This window comes from Serinus canaria, chromosome 1 (assembly GCF_022539315.1).
Source record: "Serinus canaria isolate serCan28SL12 chromosome 1, serCan2020, whole genome shotgun sequence".
Classification (NCBI taxonomy): domain Eukaryota; kingdom Metazoa; phylum Chordata; class Aves; order Passeriformes; family Fringillidae; genus Serinus; species Serinus canaria.
In genome coordinates this window covers 33,566,342-33,586,212 of record NC_066313.1, presented here as the reverse complement: position 1 = coordinate 33,586,212, position 19,871 = coordinate 33,566,342, and the positions used below count along the sequence as shown (strand labels likewise).

General features: G+C 42.5%; 1 protein-coding gene across 1 annotated transcript in view; it reads left to right on the top strand.

Moving 5' to 3' along the window:
- Positions 1 to 19,871, top strand: part of ME3 (malic enzyme 3) — a 117,322-nt gene that overhangs the window by 71,774 nt on the left and 25,677 nt on the right. Inside the window, exons 4-6 of the mRNA XM_050978644.1 lie at positions 10,385 to 10,460; positions 14,146 to 14,307; positions 17,175 to 17,278. Of these exons, the coding sequence (XP_050834601.1) occupies positions 10,385 to 10,460; positions 14,146 to 14,307; positions 17,175 to 17,278 (342 nt within the window). The remainder of the gene's footprint in view (positions 1 to 10,384; positions 10,461 to 14,145; positions 14,308 to 17,174; positions 17,279 to 19,871) is intronic.

Sequence of the window (19,871 nt, the reverse complement as noted above, 5' to 3'; positions counted from 1 at the left end):
GGTGCTGTGTCCAGCTCTGGGGCCCCCAACACAAGAAGGACATGGACCTGTTGTAGAGAGTTCAGAGAAGGCCACAAAGACGCTCAGATGGCTGGAGATCCTCTCCCGTGAAGACAGGCTGAGAGAGCTGAGGTTGTTCAGTCTGGAGAAGGGAAGGTTCCAGGGAAGGTTCCTTACAGCACTTGCAGTACCAGGAAAGCTAGAGAGGGGCTTGCACGAGGGCATGTAGTAATTGGATAAGGAGCAGTGGTTTTAAACTGAAAGAGGGTAGGGTTAGGTTAGATACAACAAGTTTTTGACTGCGAGGGTGATGAGGCACTGGCATAGGTTGCCAAGAGAAGCTGTGGATGCTCCATCCCTGGAAGTGTTCAAGGCCAGATTGGATGGAGCTCTGAGCAACCTGTCCCTGCCCATGGCAAGAGGTTTGCCATGGTTAGATTATCTTTAAGGTCCCCTTCAGACCAAACAGTTCTGTGAGCCTAAGATTCTGTGACCTGATTATGGAAGAATTAATATAAAAGCTGCTGTTACTTTCTGTATCTGCTGCAATTTATGGCAAAAGTTAATTATTTTTTTTTTAGATGGATTCACTGAAAGTATACTAAATTATATTTCAATTATCTGGAAGCTAATTTCTCTAGTATTGTCAAAATAATCTTTCTTTTCTTTGTCAAACTTTGTTCTAATTCTGTGTTCTTTCTTGGGGCTCCCTGCAGTGTACTTTAAAAGGGAAGATATGGGTCCTGGAAGAATTTGCACAGCACAGGAAGGAAATATAATCAGGGTAGGACCTAATTTAACTTCCCAGGGGTTTTTGGTCCCACCTTAACCTCTGCACTATCAAGTAAAACAGAAAACATTGTGTGCTTAGCAGTGAAACAGATAAGGGCTCCTTGGTTAAAAATCAACTGAGCAACAGCACTGATTGACCATCTCAGTGTTTCTCTTTGTGGTCCTGTAATCTTCCAGTTACTGAGATACTTCCAGGATCCAGCACACAGTCAGGTGTAGGACAGAACCTCCAAAAAGGCAGAGCAAAATCAGGGCCAAGTCAAATTTTCCTACACTCAAAACTGGTTTTGAGCAAAGAATATCCAGCCCCTTGGGCATGATGAGCTTAAATGCAGCAAAGGTTACTGAATTTGGGAAATACCCAGTCTTGCTGGTTAGTGGAATCCCTGGAAACTTACATCTCACCTCAATGCCTGGTCTTTACCCAACTGCATCTGTAAATTTATTTGTGGGTGACGGAAGGCAGTCTGGTCTTTCCCTCTCCCTCCTGCACATTAGGAAGAAGGGAGATCTGGGGTAAGCCAGAGTCAGACCCCATACTGCAGACCTGCTTGGCTCTTACCCAGTCCTTGGCTCCAGCAGCCTGATCTTTACACAGACAGACCTCCTCGGACGCCCTCCTAAACAGAACTGAAACACCACTGCCAGAAAGGACACTAGGAAATTTGGGGTTGTCAGGTTTTAAAATGCAAGGAGGATTTAATCCCCAAATAATGCTATGACTTGGCAGTTCTCTGGTTCAACCAGAGAATCCAGTCCTGAGAATACAGTAGGGAAAAGCAGCTCATGACAAGATCTGCCAAGATCAACATGGGTCTGCTTGCCTCTTGCCTTAATCCTAGAATGTGGATAGCAGAGATCCACTGGGGACCTGCTTCCAACCCTCTTGCCTTTTCACATTGCTGCATAATGACCAACAACAACAAGTACTGAGTGGTTCTTTCTCCATCAGCTTCCCCCTGGAGATGAAGAAGGGATATTTATTCTTTAGGCTGATGCCTGACTAGAACTGATAAATCTGGGATTCCTCCTGGTTTCTGTCCACTGTTCCCTAACATTTCATATCTGTGAAACCTTATGTTCCTTTCCACATCCCCTTCATTCTTTTTTCATATCCACCTGTGCTTCACCATAGCCCCCCACAGCAGTTTGTGCTCCCCCCCTTCCCTCACCTCCTCCTTAGGGAGCAGTGAGCACAGCTTTCAGTGCTTGGCTTGCTGTCCTCTCTGATTTCCTATCAGTGCCTTTTTGATCCTGTCCCATAACCTTTCTAGTTTTTCATTTGGTTTCCTCTACAGTCACCTTTTCTCTCCTTTTCTCTGCCTTCTCTTTATTCCTGCAGCCCAGGAGAGATCTAAGGCTTTGTTAGCAAGGGCTGAGTAGGTAACAGGTAGCACATGTTGTGTGCAGCTGCAAACTGTGTTTTTGGGCAGCTGTCAGGATAATTGTCATTGTAAGGTCTATGTTCTCCTCCCCAGAGTGGTGAGGACATGAACTCCTTTATCTTTTCTCTTTGTCTCAACAGTAATTTTCATAAAAGGGTATGGGAACAAACATCTTTGAGACCTTTGCCTTTCTGATAAATTTGTTGAAATTTATGAGCTAGCAGGTAAGACAGGACACAGTATAATTGCTCGTTTCCTGGAAAAAAAAGCCCTGCTAAAAATAGTGGTGGGTGCTAATAATTTGGCAGATAGGAGATGGATCCAAAAGCTTTGCTTTAGGCTATGGTCTGGATCTTCCTGCTGTGGCAGGGGGTAGACTATGCCAGAGCATGGGGACAGTGACAATTTGCCCTCATATGTGCTCACTTAAATCTCCCTGTTCTTGATCTTTGGCAGTTTTCTACAGCTTAGCAGCTTTCAATCCCTTGGAATCATGGAGATTTCCCAGTGTGGGTTTAGGGGGGGTTGTGTGGATAGTCAATCTTTCATTATTGTACCTTGGAGCCTGCATCTTCTGGCTTCCAAACTGAATTTTGGATTTCCTACCTAAAATATATGGTGATAACATTAAGGACATGTATAGTAGTAATGAAATTATTTGTGTTGCAGATCATTTGAAATTAAATCTCTTAAATTATAAATTATAGATATATTGCCTTATAAGTCTCTGTATAGATTTCACAAATAGTTAATTGTGCTTGGTTTCTATTATTTTTTCATTATTACCTCAGGGTACTGGTCAGCAGCCTACAATTTACAAAGAAAATTACCTAAAACAATGAAAATTTTTTGGCCTTAATAAAAAAATCTAAAAAAAATATAGATGATGAATCATCACAGAGATTTTGTCCAATCTGATGATTAATTGTACTGTATTTAGACAAATCAGTGCATGCTAGCACAAAGTTTCTCTCCAAAGTCTGTAGCCCACAGGCATTTGTAATCTCAAGCTCCCTAAAACAGCCAAACAATTTCAAAGTTTATTTTGTTGTTCTGAAGCCTTTTGTCCTATTCTGGCAGAGACCAGAACCAAAAAAAGTCAACAAAAGTGGGGGTGCAGCTGGTGGAAATATCCCTAAATGTTCATATTGCTCAACCTGTCAGTTTTGTATATGAGTTTTGAAAGTGAAAATAAACCAAATGTAGGCCCTTACTGTAACCACATTTTATTTCATCTCTAGCACAGACTGGCCTTAAATCCAGAGTGTCTCCTGCAGCCTGTTCCTCTGGCACAGCAGTGAGAGTTTTCTGTGGTTAGTACACAACAAAAGCCAAGTCCATCAGCTGATCCCTCCCTTGCATGTGTCCCTTTTGCAGCCTTGGGCAGCCAAAATACCTACCAGTCAGCTGGGCTGGGGGCATCATTCAGCCAGACTGCAGAGAGCACAGAGCAGCATGCAGTGGCTGTCAGCAGCCCTCCACCCTGACAAGCCAACTTGGGTTTTCATTTCCTCGGTGTGAAAAGAATTTTGACATGTGGATTTCAGTGTTACTCTGAGACAATCTTGCTCCAGTTTTCTGAGAGCATCGTGCCTTTGTGTAAGGAATGGCTGTGATCACTGCAGAAGGTCAGCTTGTGCCATGTTTGTCAGAGCTGTTTTCTGTCCAGCCTAATAACTCACTGTAGGTTTCTGGCTGCTGTCTCAAAACTTTCTCTTGACTGTCCAATGGCAGGTCCTGGTGCAGGCTGGGATGCTGGCAAAGATCTGACTCATCTCTTTTGTTTGTTGCTTTTTTAAGTAATGATTTCCCATGCACTTCCTTATGTCTTCTAAGGGAAGTCCAGGCCAAATTAAGTTAAAACACTCAAAGACTTTTATGTGAGTAGAATTTCATCACCTTCAGGTTGTAAGTGGAGATGCTTAACCTTTATTAGTATTCCAAGAATGAGCCATTCCTATCCAGATAAAAGCACTTGCTCATGATGCCTGCTTGTATGATATAAGTATTGGGAATATGTGCATTTTCCTAACGTTAACTTTCATAGTCATTTTTATCATCTCCTCACTTGTGGAGCAAGTTCCCCTCATAGCACCCAGACTAGAAGGTCATAAGTGCAAAGAAAATCAAGCAAAACTTAATTTTTGTTACCTTTAGTCTTGCAGTTCACTGAACTGCTATGGCAGCATACACACAGGAGCCGACTCCTTGGAAGGACCCTTCCTTGGCTGGCTGAGAAGTATCTGGAGAATTAGGGACCTTAGCTACCATTTTAATCTACTTCTCTTCATCAGTTCCTCTTCTCAGGAACAAGTAATTATATAAGGCAAAGCCTGCTATCCCATTAAAAAAGACACCTCTTTTCTGAATAAACAAGGCTGATGGACTGATCTCTGTGCAGAAAGCATGTGGAATTTGCAGCCAAGGTTTTTTGTGTTTTTCCTGCTGTACACCAAACCCTGAGCAAGCCTGACCATTGCAGTGTCAGTAAATATTGGATAACACTGTGCAAATACTGCATATCTTATTCTGCAGAGAGAAGTCCTTTGGAGAAGAAGGATGAAGCTGCAATAATTGAGTGGGAGGGGTTGTGTTTTTCAACTCTTGTAAACTTAGGAGTGTTTTACATGCTTCTGGTGGTTTCTCTTTTCCTCCACAGATCATAAATATGCAATCATCTTCAGTCTCAGCTAGTAAGGGAAGTTCAGGCAAATCAAAGAGTGATGTCCTTTTGCTTCATGCTAGTATACATATCAGTGATCAGTGCCATCATTTGTTCTGCTCTTTTGTGGCTTTTGGCCAGTGTGATGTGAATACTGGTGGGTACAAATGCTGAGTAACATATATGGTAAGTGTAAAGAGGCCATTAATTTTATAGATGAAAATAGGTAACTGAAATCATAGGAATGCTGCCCAAACCCACAGCACGGGACAAGACTAGAAGAAGAGCACTGCAGTGGCCAAAGAAATGTTGCACAGAGCTTGATGAAGCAAAGGCATTGGTTGCATTTGATTGCAGTGGATTTCTATTTGATTTCACCTCAGAGGCAGCAGTGGGGCAAGACTACACCAGGAGGGTTGCCAACATAGCCACAGGAGCAGTGGTAATTGCCAAGGAAAAGCCATTAGGAGAGGGAGAGAGACTTCTGGGTAGGAGGAAAGTGAGGAGAGATTTAGAGCTGTGAGGATGGATTGCATAATGTTTTTCATTCCCCTCTGTGCTTTGGGGAGTGAACATTCCCTGTAAACAAACAATAGCGCTTTAGAGATAGCACTGCTGGCTCCACTGTTGTTTCTAATGGGAAATAGCTCACAAGTCAGCATTACTAACCAGGACTGTCAAAAAGGAGAACACTACTTAGCCTTTTAAAGAAGTAACTTCTTGCTGAATGAAAGGATTAATGGATATTTCCTTTTTCTAATATCTGAGACCTGTTAAAATTAATTCCTTCCTAAATGTCTAAGAGAATCATAAAACCATGGACTGGTTTGGGTTAAAAGGGGCCTTATTGATTATCTAGTTTCAACCTCCCTGCCATGGGCAGGGACACCTTCCACTAGGTCAGATTGCTCAAAGCTCCATCCAGCCTGGCCTTGAACACTTCTAGGGATGGCAAGTCCCCAGACTCTCTGGGCAACATGTTGCAGTGCCTCTCTGTCTTCGCAGTAAACAATTTCTTTTTAATATCTAATCTAAACCTGCCCTCTTCCAGTTTGAAATCACTACATCACCTTGTAAAAACTATAAATGTTATTCCAAAAAGCCATCACCAGTATCTAGTACCACTTCTTCTAGGTATTAAATGTGCCATGTTTTCTTTGTCTCTGAACTTTTTCTATAATGAGCCTTGTAGAAAGGGATTGTTGTCATTGTGGGACTTCCAGAATGCCATCAGGATGGCCAAGATCTAACCAGTACTAGGGCTCAGAGCAGGATTCTTCTTAAGGCTCACATGGTACACTGTGTAGCTTTGTAAGTCCTGGAGTACTGCCATGAACTCAGGATAAAATCAGAAAAGAAAAGATAATGGCCCTGGCTCAGGGATGAGAAAAGGTCTTGTGGGTGAATATACTCAAAGCCTTTGATGGATTCTGCAGTGACCTGCAGTTTTTTAGATCCTGCAGTCCAGTTCAGGCAGTTTGACTGGACTTGCTGACATCCAGACAGAAATACTGCCTCAGTGACAAATTAAGAAGCTGTAACTCTCCTTGAAGTTTCCTGGATTCTTATAGACGTGCTCAGTGGCACAATAAAATCTAGTCTGACTTCCACCTTAACCAAAGACAGCTGTAGTGAAACCTGTGACGTTAATGGACGGAATATGAGACTGCAGCTCTGAAACCCTAATGAATGCAGGCTGAAGCACTCCCCACTTTTAATTACCCCCACAAAGCTAACAGCTCTCTGAAGGTTACTATTTAACCAGAAATAATGGTACAGCATCTACAGTCTGGAATGAAATTGCTGAGGTGGTTAATTTTTACTAAGCCCTAGTTCTTGTAATTTTGTCCCCATGCATGACTAAGCCCATGTAGAATGGCAGGTTCCTGGGCACAGGTGAGTTTTCTGGTCTGGAAAAACATTGTATCTCTGCCCCTCACAATGCCTAGGTTATGTGACTTGATCAAAATTACTTTCATTTTTAGCTTTACATTTTAATTGAATCCTTGTTATTGAGTGCCGAGGAGATTAAAGGAAAACTGCTTAATTTCTTTTTGTTTCTCTGAAGCAATTTATCAACTGTAATCCCAAGTGAGTTGGAGCAGACATGATGATAAAGGCAGAATAAAGATGATAAAGGTTGCTGAGATTTCATTTCTCCTTCAGAAGGCTTAGGCTGCATTTTTTTCCACAGAAAAATTAGGTTAATTTATTTTGTTGCCCCTTGGATATTTCTTATTTACTGGTCCACATAGGCCATTCTGTTCCTCTTAGTATTCAGAGCTCTACCTTGCTATTCTCAAAAGCACAAATAAGCTTTTGCTCCTGTTACCTCTCCTATTATCATGGAACCATGGAATGGTTTGGGTTAGAAATGATGAGAGATCATATAGCCCACCCCCTTGCCATGGATAGGGACATGTTCCACTAGACCAACTTGCTTGAGGCTATCCAGCCTGGCTTTGAATACCTCCAGTGAAGGTGCATCCACAGTTTCTCTGGGTGATCTGTTCAAGTGTCTCACCACCCTAAAGTGTTTGTGTGTCCTTGGGACAAACCTGGCTGCTACTCTTTCCTGTTCACTCATCAGCAAAGATTTTGCTGAGTTTGGTTTGTGGACCTTGTCTGTTCCTTCTGCCTGTCTTGAAGAAGAATTTTTGGACAGATACACCCTCTGCCAGTTTGGAGCATGTTTATTTAGCTAATTGGCCAGCTCATCTCTGTGGGTAAGGTGCTGTCGGGAGGGAGAGCACAACTCACCTGGGGATCATACAAAATGAGGACATACCTGTGACCCCTGACTCTAAAGTCTGATGTGTCTGTTTCCCTTTGCATCTCAAAAATAGCATGAATTTGCTCAACTGCCTGTCAGAATTGGTCATTGCATATTCCATCTGCAAAGGAATTTCCACCTCACTACTACCAGGATCCCTTTCTGAGTGCTTGAACACCTAATGGGAGGCCACAGAGCCTCAGCCAGATTCAGGGACTTGCTTCAGCTGATTGCCCAAAGGCATTGGAAATGTAGGTGTTTTACTGAACCTGGGCTCTTGGCTCTTGGATTCAGCATTAGTGAAATACAAGGCTTGCTTAGATACATGCCCACTTCCTGATGTGTCATTGAGAGAGGTCACTTTCCCCAGTTTTCCCCATGGATCACCATTTCTGCTCCTCCTGATAGTTTCCCTTGCAAAGATGGTAGTGCCATTAGGGTGTTAGTCTAAAATAAGCCATCAGACTTTTCCTGAAGAAAAGAAAGGAGCAATTAGCATCAAATACACAATATTAAGGAATGAAACACAAATTCTGGAGGGCTGTCTCTCCATGCTTGGTTCTCAGTTACCAACCAGGCTTTCTAAGCCAAGCCAATCCAATGTCAGCTAGGAGAGTCCTACTCCCAAGGAGCGCAGTGAGAGTAGTGATCAGCTTTTGGAAGACCCAAGCTGAACTCTCTCTACTGGCAAATCCCAAGCAGGGACTGAAGACGAGACCACTGCCCTACCAATTCAAGGGTCAGAATCAAGGGGCATTGGGTGGCTGCTCTCTCCACTTTCATATGAAACAACTCTCAGTTCCATTGAGCTGCATGACCAGCAGTAGGTAGACAGTTGGGTTCAGCTTCTGCTGTGAGCTCAGGATGTTTTTAAAAGGTTAAATAGCTGGTGGACTCCCTTCAGTACTGAAGAGATGTTAATGTATGAGGCACATAGCTGGACACTTAATAGGTGTCTTCATTATGTATGGAAAATTTTACCTTCAATCAATAGCATTCTTCCTGAAAGCATATTACAACTGAAATATTGCAGGGATGTTACTAATTTGCACTTTTAATTCCCTCTTTATAACTGCTTTCTAAACATAAATGGCAGCAGTACAGTACTCCCTTTTTATGAAGATTGACATCTGTGAATACTGCCTTTGAGGCAAGCCATGTGTATGTGATTAGTTCATTGGTTATTGGCACAGTGTTAAAGAATTACACTGAATAAATGAAATGTTATTTTCCTTTTTTGCCTTTCTGATCTGTCTGTGTGATTGTGAGTTGATCAGTGTTGAAGTCAGCACTTTTTATTTTTCTTCTTTTCGAAGTAAAGGGCATTTTCATTAGGAATCCCACAGTTGACTGTGGGAAGATATCTGTCCCCTAGAAGAGTCATGTGAGATAAGCCCTTGCCAGAGTGAGTAGCCCAATTATGTTTGATTATCCATCACTCATATGGCCTTACAATGGAAGTTGTTTTCAAGCTTCTTCTCCCTAATGTTTCACATTAGAAGCCCAAACCGTGACCGGATCTGAACTTTCTGGGGCTGAGCAATAGTTGAGAGATGTAAGCAACAAAAATCCGTTTTTCCAACTGTAACTAATTGCTGGCACAACTCCTGCTTTTGTGAGCAGATAACAAGGCAAGGAAAATGGCTGCATCCTTCTGCCAAGGGGACTCCTCGAGTTAGAGCCTTTGATTTACACTGATTAGACAGCACTGTGAGCAATGTAAGCAATTTTCCCTGACATAGGTGTAAAGGACAGGTTGCTTCTTTTGGCTTAGTGCAGCTTAAAAGGAACTTCAGAAAAATCCCAGAGTATCAGAGCAGAGATCAGTCAATGTAAATAATATTGTCCTAGGTATTGAAAGAATCTCTCCTACAGATACTTTTTTTGATAGCAACAGCAGAGAGGCAAAAAAATAAGCCACAAATCTAAAACATGTTTCAAAAACAATCTCTTCCAGATCCTAATTTTATTTAAAAAGAAGGCACTTTTGTTTAAACCCTGAAGACCTTTGCATTGAGAAGTGATTAACCTTAGTGCAATCAGCAATGTTACTTTCTATATAAACAATTCACACTGAAGTTACACCCAAACATTTAATTTTCTGTTTCACTTCTCATAATTTTTCATGGTTTTCACTTGGTGAATGTCAAAAACTAGGATCAGATGTTGGTGGAGAAAAAAGAAACACTGTCACAAGGGCAGGTTTGGCTTGATCAAAGCAAATGTCAGGGAAGTATTGATCCAGTTGGACTGGAGTTCTGTGGACTAGAGAGGTCCACAGAACTAGCTCTGGAGTAGCCATCCCCATCATTGACCCTGGTAATTGGGTAAGAAGGATCATGCTTTCACTGTCTGGATGCCCAGGTGCTATAGGCTCCTCAGGAAAGAATTAGTAACAAGGCTTATGGTAAAACCATCAGCCTCCACTGCATTTATCAAAATTGTTTTAACTAGAAAACTCTTCTGCACTAAGGCAGAGTTTGCTCCCTGAAGCAAAGATGTTTCACAAGTGTTAAATGGTCAACACTGGTGGCTGCTGAATGAAGTTGCCATTAAGGATGTTGAACCTTTTGGTTTGAAAATGAGAATTTACCTTGCTATTAGCAGTCTCTTGAGGTCTCTTTTTTGTGTCAGTGAGTTGCCTGGTTTTGTACTCAGCAGCTTACATCCCTCCATTTTCAAGTTCACCTGTTTTCTTTTATCTTAGAGTTACTAGTTTTATTACAAGGCTTATTTTTCTTCTCTTTCTTTTCTTTTCTTTTCCTCTCTTAGGGGATTGTTTATCACCATCCATGACAGAGGCCATATTGCAACAATGCTAAACTCTTGGCCTGAAGAAAATATTAAGGTATGTGGCATGTCTTCTGTGGACTGGGAAATTACAGGCAGTTTGGTGCAAAAGGGGATATTTAGTGGAACTGCTTGGCATCATTTACAGAACTGGCTGTTTAAAAGGACAAGCAAATAATGCTTTTCTTCCTAAAACAATTTTCAGGCTGAACTTCAGTTTTAATTTCCAGTCAAGTTGGGACTTCAGAGACTCTATCATGTAGGTATGCAGTCAAGAACAACTTTTTCAGAGGTAGCAGGATCTTGGTCAATGAAAAAAAATGTGCATGTTAATAAATTTGTACAGAATAGAGGCCCCAGTGAAAAAGTAAGATATGTGTATTGAAGAATAGTGTGGCTAACTTGTACCAAAACTCTTTACAATACCTCTGTAATTAACATGCTTGTAAGACTCCTTCCCAAATCCAGTGAGTCATGCAGCATCAAGAATACTGGCAGCTCTGCAAATCATATTTGATATCCAGCAGCTGAAAATATTACTGACACCCCACCCAAAATGTGTTCTTGTGAAGTGTTTTTCACTAGAGCTCGGGGCTGGGCAAGTCCCTGGCATGAAATAAAGTCAGCACGTAAGACAGGTCTTGCCAGTTACCTCACCTTATTCTATCAGTCTGAAAGTACATCTTCCTGGGAATTTCCATGGCTATTGACAGAGTTTTGGTCCCTTGTCAATCATCTGCTTCTTCCCAGAACAAAGTTTTGGCAGCTGAGAAAATCTTGCAAGCATTTTCCATTTCTAAGGGGAGAAAAAAAAAAGGATATTTAACATATTTTCAGAAAAAGTGATCACAGTCATACAAACTTGTGTTTGGAACCATGGAGAAGAGAGGCAGGCTAGGTATTTTGTCCTTGTTCTGTCCAACAAACTCAGTATTTCCATTTGTTTCCAACTCAGAACTGTGAGCAGAATTCATTATGGCTAATAGAAATGTTTTTGCAGATGGGGAAACTGGCACAGAAAGATTAGAGGCTGTTGTTGAAACAGCCCCTCTGGCACCCAAAACAGACCATAAGAAAGGCAATGGTCCATGAAAGAGATTCAGACTATCTACTTTCCAGGTTTGCCTGACTACAAAGGCAGCTCATTTTAGCAGCACAGGTTCCCCTGTGTCTTTGTGCAGAGACTTCTTCATGCCTGAACTGGTAGGCACTGGAACACTCAAGATTTTGAGATAAGCAGGGAGGCACCTGGACTGCTCCTAAGTCCCTGGAGGGACCAAGGTATTTTTTTTTTAATACGCTGAATACTCCCCCACCATTGAACACCACCCAGTAAAGACAGTGCAGAAACACCTGGAGATGCTGCCCACATTTTGCTCATTAGATTTGGCTCATTAGGACTTCATGGCAATAGTGCTGACTGTAGAAATGGGAAATATGGGCCAAACCCTGAATCCTCTGCCTGGAAGGGCTGGAAGGGTGCTGGTGCTCTGCTTAGCTTAGCAAAGCTTTAGCCAAGCTCTAATGAGCCTCACCTTCAACCCTCCTGTCAAAGCTGGGCTGGCTTGAAATATTCATAGTACCAGAAGCAGAACAAGTGAGAAGAAACCATTTCTGGTCATACTTATGTGGGAATATGGGAGTTATGTGTCTCTTCCAGGATGGCTAATGAATCCTGACATGAAGAAATACTGGATGAAATGCTGGCCATCCTCGTCCCTTCCCATGACAATTTTCTCTCTGGTTCCTTAATTTTTTACTCTTTTCTTCACAATGGCCCAGCTAAAGCAAAAAGAATGCAAAGAATATTACAGGCTGGGTGTCATCCTGGCAGCTGTGAATTCAAGCCACTCTGAAGTGAGGATGGTGAAGAAACAGTATTTTATTCCAAGACAAGTGTGCTGCTATGCAAGCTACTGCACTGGCCTTCCATCCTGCCTTGCCTCCCTTCATTCCTCCCTCTTTCTATGGGATGCCTGCCCTAGAAATGCACTCAGGATTTTGAACCCCCACCAGAATTACTGCTGTGCAGGGCTGTACAAAATCCCTCCCATGGAGTGTTTTCTGTTGGTTCACTCAATGTAGAGTAGCAGTTCACTCCGTAAAGGCTGACCTCGTGCAATCAGTGCAGAGAACTGGGAATTCCAACAGCATCACTTGCCTCTCTGCATTGCATTGACAGCTTGGAGATCAGCATAGCCCTCTGGATCACTCTGCTGGGCCACATGCCTGCTGTTAAGGCACTGCAAACCTGCACTGGTTAACTGGGTGCAAACCTGAGGTCCAGAGTCATCTCAGTCAGTATCAGCTGCTGGGGACTTAGTGCCTACTCTGTTATTGTAAGTACTTCTGCAGTGCCAGTGAAGAGGGAACTGAGCTTTTCAAAGAGAAATAACCCATTCATCTGTTCCCAAAACAGCTGCTGGAGAGAGGAGATGCCTTCTGGAGGTTTCTGTCTCTCCGCATCAGATGTCAAATGAGTTTAGAAACCATTTAGATGGCTGTCATAAACTGCACACCTAACCTTTTTAGAGTGACTTCACTAGAGTCATCAAGACAATTTGTATCATAGATGGAAGTAGAAAACAGGTTCCTTACTGTTTAACCTGTAACCTCCTACCTTCAGGTAGAAGGGTGTGCTCTGCTCAGCCAGAGATTTAGGTCCTATTTGTTGAGTTCTGATCATATGAGCACGAGCAAATAAAAACATTACTTCAACGTCCTTGTGTTTCATGTGCTTACAGAAACTGTGCTCTTTTTTGGAGTGTTTATCAGATCCAAAGAGCCACAAACAAATGTGAATCTAGTTCCCCCTCTCTTACAAATAGCAATAAATTTCTCCCATGCTGTATTTTCTGTTCTGATTCCTTTGTCAGTGTTTCCTTGAGGAGCTTTGGTAACTATAGGGTGCTGCAGCCCATCCTAGGCGGAATAATTTTTCTCTCTGATGGATATCTAAATGCTATTGAAAGGTTTTTAGGTGTCCCTGAGAACACATATTTGGATGAAAGGGGATCAGTGCTCCAGAGAAATATTTTGATTCATTAGGACTTAATTTTGTTTTAATATTCTCTGTATAGTTGGAATATTAACTCCATTTAATTTCAGGATAAACCTGTAGCAGTGCATATGCTTGCTGCTTTCCCTATTCCCATTGCTGCCTCTCAATCCCAACTGCATCCTCTGGGCGTGGTAGAGAAGTGAGCGCACACCCAAAACCAGATGGAGCCCACCCAAAAAGAGACTTTCTCATTGCTAACACTTCACATTGACTCAAAAGGAAAAGCAAATAGCAAAAAGTTCACGTATAGTTTATGTTGAATAAGAAAGGACACTGAAATATGTTTCTTCCACAGATGTAGTTCCTAAGCACACTTTATTCTTCTAGAAAAAAAGATGAAAAAAATCAAGGCCAGATTTCATTTGCGATACTTCTTGTAGAACAGCTGGGGATGTACAAACAGCCATGCTGCTTGGGCTCTGTTACAGTGAATTGAAGTATTCTCCAGCAGAGCTGCAGTTGTCCCATACTGTGAGCTGCTCCCTGTTAACCACACTTTCTCTACCCCCAAAAATGAGCAGCCCCCTGTTGCTGACAGCTAATTAACATGCTGTCATGGACAAGGAGCAAATCTCCATTGCACAGTGCATCTGCAAAGCGGCATCAGTGTGGAAACAGTGGAGCTGGTTTTGCTTCTAGAGCCTTGGCAACCCCATACAACAGTCTCTTTTGATCCTCCTAGGCTATCGTGGTGACAGATGGAGAGAGGATTCTTGGTTTAGGAGACCTAGGAAGTTACGGCATGGGCATCCCAGTTGGAAAGCTTGCTTTGTACACAGCTTGTGGCGGTGTTAACCCACAACAATGTCTCCCTGTCCTACTGGATGTTGGCACAGACAATGAGGTAAGCCAATTTTTCCTAAATGTGACGTGGGGGAGAAAGAATCAAGATTAGCGCTTAACTGGGGCCAGTTCCCTGAATGTGGGGACAAGGCTGGAGACATCCAAAATGAGATGATGGCTGGACCAGCACTGCAGGAAAGTGGGAAGGTTTAATTCCAGTTTGATGCATGAGAACCTTTTTTCCTTATGGGGACCTGAAATAAACACTGAATAGACTCATGGTCCCCTGGTGAGAAGACTCAGAGTCTCAGAGTTACCAGCTGGAGCTGAAAGCTCAGCTCCACCTTTCAGCATGGCAAGGTGAGTTGACAGGCTTTGTACAGGAAGTCCCAGAAGGATTCTTCCTCTGGTAATTGTGAGGGAACAGGCAGATATTCATGTCTGTGTCAAGATGACTATATTCCAAAAATGGAGAATCCCTGGTGAGTGGTTTGGGAATGATTAATGTCACTGTTTTGTTAGATTACACATGTTACTGCACATGATAACCAAGCAAGAGGACTCCATCTGTTTGCAGATTCTTGCCTTATGACTCTGGCTCAGAAAGGCCAAAGTGAAACATATCAGCAACGCCAGAATGGACATCTGTGAGGATGTCTTTTTAAAATTAATATCCTATAGCAATTTGTGATGGCCTGGGCTTGTCCATTTTTGTAAAATGTACTTGCGCTTCACATGACCCCAAACCAAACACACATTTCTTGAGGGACATAAAAAATCTGGGGTATAAGAGCTTTGAGTTTGTGTAAAAAGACAAATTAATGCTGACATTTCCAGACATGCTGATGCTCACTGGACAGATTTTATGCACCCCTTTCAGTCCTGCCTCACACTGGACCCTTGAAAAGAATGAAAGAATGCAAAATCAGTGCCCATAGTTGACATCTGAGAATCTCAATTACCTCTTTGGTCTCTGGCCCCAGGATTATGTTACCCCTTTAGCATAGCGGCCTGTCATGGACTTGTGGAATACTGGGTGTGCTCATCTCAGCCTGATTCATGGTCTTTCCTGAAAAGGGATAACTCTGAGTTTGGACCCACTGAGGCTAAAGCAGGAATTAAGTCTCAGTCTCTCACTCACTGCAGTCTCCAGTCAATAGAACATTGTACTTGATTTGGGATCCTTCATCTCTTCCTTATCCTCCATGCTGATCTGCATGCCACCAGTGCTTTGAGCCTCCCAGCTGAAGCTTCTCCTAGAGGGACCTGGATAAAAGTGCCCTTCCCATGAAAAGCACCTGATGGGGCATGTCCATCTTGTTTCTGTCGCAGCTGACAGGGGACACTAAAATCCTTTTTAGGCCTCTGCAAGGGTCAGATGGCATCAGAAGAAGGGACTTACAGAATCAGTCTTGGACCCTTTTTCTTCTGCCCAAGATTAGATGTAATGTATGTGTTTAGAAACTTCTCTGTGGTGGCAGTTTCCACATCTGGGGTTAAGATATAGAAGCCTCTGTTTTCCAGCAATATGAACAGTGTATTTCCTCACAATATAAATAATTTGTTTGCTTATTTATTTAATGGCTTTCTCTTGTGCATAAACACAGATTAACTGAACCCTCAGCACATCCTAGGAGCATCCTGTCCCACAAGTAAACTTGTTTATCAGTGCATTAATAAGATACCTCTTAGAGGCATTCATCCTGTTCATCTCTGCCCATTAACATCTGGTGAGCCAAGGGTGACTCTGTTGCTAACACATGAACCTCAGGTAAATAAAGCCGTTGTATTATATTTTTAGCATCAGTTGCCAACTTCTCCTCCTGACAGTCCATAATACTTTGTGTACACTTTCAGCAAATCAGTCTCTTTTCAGAGCTTGGCATTTCTCAGCTTGTCTTTGGCAGAATTTTGTGCTCCATGAACAGGGCCCAGAGTACACGGTGCTGTAGGAGCAATCAGAGAAGTGACACAAATGGGTCTCCTTTCTGTTTCATGGCCCTGCAGAGCCCTAATGTATCAAACTCACAGCAAAACCTCTTTCATCTTTCCGTCTAAGGGAAAAGAGCTGTGGCTGTAAAAGCAGTTCTGATATTAGCATACCTCCAATATTTAGGCCTATATGGCTGTAGGACAATAAGTTTGAGGTGGCTCATCCTCCCCTTGTGTGGAAAGTTTTTTTCCTGAAATTGGAAGGGAAGTAGAGTTCCTTTGCAGTGACTCTCAGAGGTGTTGGTCCACCTGTCTCCTGCCAGTGTTTGTCCTGTAATTTTTGCACTGACCCAAGCCTTTTTAGGTGGCTTGTGGATGTTGATTTAATACCTTGGAGGAATGGCCTGATTTTATGTTCCTATTGGGAACCAAAATATAAATTCATCTGTTGTATGAAAATATCTTGACTTTATACCTGCCATATAACTGAGGTGAGTGCTAGGCAGGTGCAGGTCTTGGGAACATTCTGCCATCTGATCACTGATTGTGGTCACCTCTGTGCTGTCACCTAAAAGGCCTAAATGACACATCATTTCAAGTAATAGCAGGTGGTCTTCATTGCACAAAGCACTGTTTGTGGTCAACGGCTGTCCTGCCCTCAGTGCAGAATTAAGCACTGAATGCACAGTGAACACCCCCACACAGGGTCAGTTTTATTCACTAAGAGTGAGGCACTTTGGCAGAGATGTTCTGGGGATGCAGAGCTCCATTTCCTATAGCAGTCAAGAGGGGTTGCATCCCTCTGACTTTATTTATGCTAAAAGACTGGCCATAGCTTCCTACAGAAACACTTCCTGCTTGGGAGGAGACGTGTGAGCTGGCATAGTAAGTAAAAGTAATATGACTTCATCAGACAAAAATTTTTGGTACGCTGGGACATAAATCTCTGTCCATCTGCAGAAGAGAAGATGTCAACAGAATTGCTTTGTGTCCTAGGCTCTCCTGAATGATCCACTGTATATTGGACTGAAACACAAGAGGGTTCGTGGGAAACAGTACGACGAACTGATTGATGAGTTTATGCAGGCAGTTACCAACAAGTAAGTGGGGTTATATACATGGCTCCTCTGGGCTGATTCCATTTAAGAACAAATGTTGCAATTCCTGAAATAAACATCAGTATAATTGATCATCCAAGCAAAGGAAGGTCATTTCAATGCAAGTCTCCTGGGTGGTCTGCAAATGACTCTTTGTGCTTGAGCACTCTGTGTCAAAAATATTTGTCTCCAGAGAACTGAAATGGGACTGACTATTTATAAGCATTTCCTATCCACATAGGCCAGAGGTGTCGAACATATGTCCTGTGGGCTGGATCTGGCCTCTGTCATGTATTTATGAGCCTCATTCAGCATAGTCAGAACCTAAACTTTGGTTTGTTTACACTTTAGAAAGGAAGTTTCTAGCTCTTGCCGTTGTGAAGGAAATCATCTAAATGGAAATGGCATGTTCCTTCACACAGAGTGGGGTATGCAGACTGCCTCTGTAAGGCTTTGTCAAAAATAAGAATTTTCCTGCTGACATTTAAGTCTGTGGAGTGAGAAGGCCACGATTATAAGCACTGTCCTTTTACCAGCTGCATACTTCCATTCATACTCAGTAACAGGGATAGATAACTGATGTACCAGGAAGTTTATTATGGAAAGAGCAGAACTACCATCTCAGCCCTGTGCACCTCTCTCTGAAAAATAATAGAAAATGTATTAAAATCTCCATGACTATCCAAAGAGATTATCCTAAGAAGGAACGTGAGCTCAGTTGTTCAGGAAAAAAAGACTCATATTTGGAAAACTACAAGCTCCTAAGCAGCTTTTTTTTGCCTTTTCCTAAAACCACAGATGATACTGATAAGGAGCAGCAGAGAGCTGCAGTCTCTGCCTGATTGCCTAGCTGCTGCCTGTCTTTTCTTCCCAGGGAAGGAGCTATGTTTGATCCTCCCTGTGGTCTCCAGGCAGCTGTATGTGTGTGTGTGTTCCTGCACAGAGGGAAGGGAGCGGGTGCATGTGTCATCACCTCACAGTTCCCTGTTTCCCTGGAGGTAGGAGGCACCATGAGTAGTGTCTGACACAGCACCTGCCCATCCACTGAGAAGGAGGGGTTTGCACATGGTGTGACTGGCCTGCTGGCTGTGGGTGGAGGAAATAGGGACAGAAATCTCGAGAACTGAGATCCTGAACAGCTGAACCTTCTTTACATTTGATAAAGAAGGTAAATTATTTGATAGGACAAAGGACATTTGATAAATGTAATTTGGTTACATTTTAATATTATGTTAGATGCTTTGTGCATTATCTAGTAGGAAGAAAGTCTTAGGGGCTAGAAAACTGGTAAAACACAACTAAGAAATCACAAGAGACAAGTAGAAATTATTTAAGAGTCATCAGGGTTGATTTGTGGGGGTGTTGTTTATTTTCATTGTAGTCACTAATTAATCCTTCAGGGAAACCCTATCCTGCTTTTTTTCTGGCTAGAAGACCATGGGGGTATTGCAGTGTTGGTGTTGATGATAGGATGGGAACATTGGAATGAGAAAGCAGATGATGGTCTCAGCCATCATAAATTTGGCTCTGAGATTTATGCTTGTGGTGTTAAATGCAAAGCTCACTGCACCCACTAAAGACAATTTGCCTTTTCTGTGCTTGCTGTTGGAGAGGAAGGATTGGCAGTTATTTTCCTGTGTTTAGTTTACATGAGCTAATCTCCACATTGACGGGAGAAGACCATGAAACAATCAACTCTTATCTTGGGAGGCTGTGAAGTCATGTCTAATGCTTTCATCCAAGTATTGGTAATCAAGTTCCTGGGGCCCCTGTCCCTGCTTTTCTATTTCCCTTAACCAGGATGAATTCCTTGAACACAGTAAGGCCTCTGAAAGCTCTCAGCAAAGTGGGGCTGAGAAATTCTGCTTTGCACTTCTCCATTCACATGTGTAAAGTATTTGGAGATCCTAGAGTGAAAGGAGCCATTACCCTATAGTATCATCCTGACCACCAACATACTTTAAAGCATTGTTGGGGTGTGATCCTTATGCACTCTGGGCTAGTGAATAATCCTGCTATCAGCCTGGGTTTGGCAAACTCATATGAAGCAGGTTCATTTGGTCTCCAATTTCCACTGGAATTATTGGATTCAACCCAGTAGGAGCTCTCACTTCTGTTACAAAAGGAAGCAGAAATTGTTCAGAAGGTCAAGAACATGCTGCTTTATTATAGCCTGCTTCCACTTTTGAGGCAAACTGTGAGTATGAGCTGCTGCAACCTCTTATGCAAGTCTGCAGTGTCACATGCAAATTCAGTTACTTGGGGAGGAACCTTTTGGTTTTTTGCCACAAATCCCTTGCAATTTGGGGGTTTCCTTTTTATTTTGATATTCATGCAGAAATTCTGTCTACTTCCTGAGGGTACTTTAACTTCCCATGGAAACCATTTGTCAGCTCCTCTGCAGGGGTACCTCCCACCCTGTCAAAGCACTGCTGGCTCAAGGGACATTTGTCACCGAAGTGGAATGTGTTTGAGCCCACAAAAAAGCCAAGGGAGTGAAGATTTAATCTTGTAATGGAATAATAATATCAAACAGATGTCAAATTTCTGCTGCTAGAGACCCATAGAGTCAGTAGAAAGGACTCCTGGTCTCATA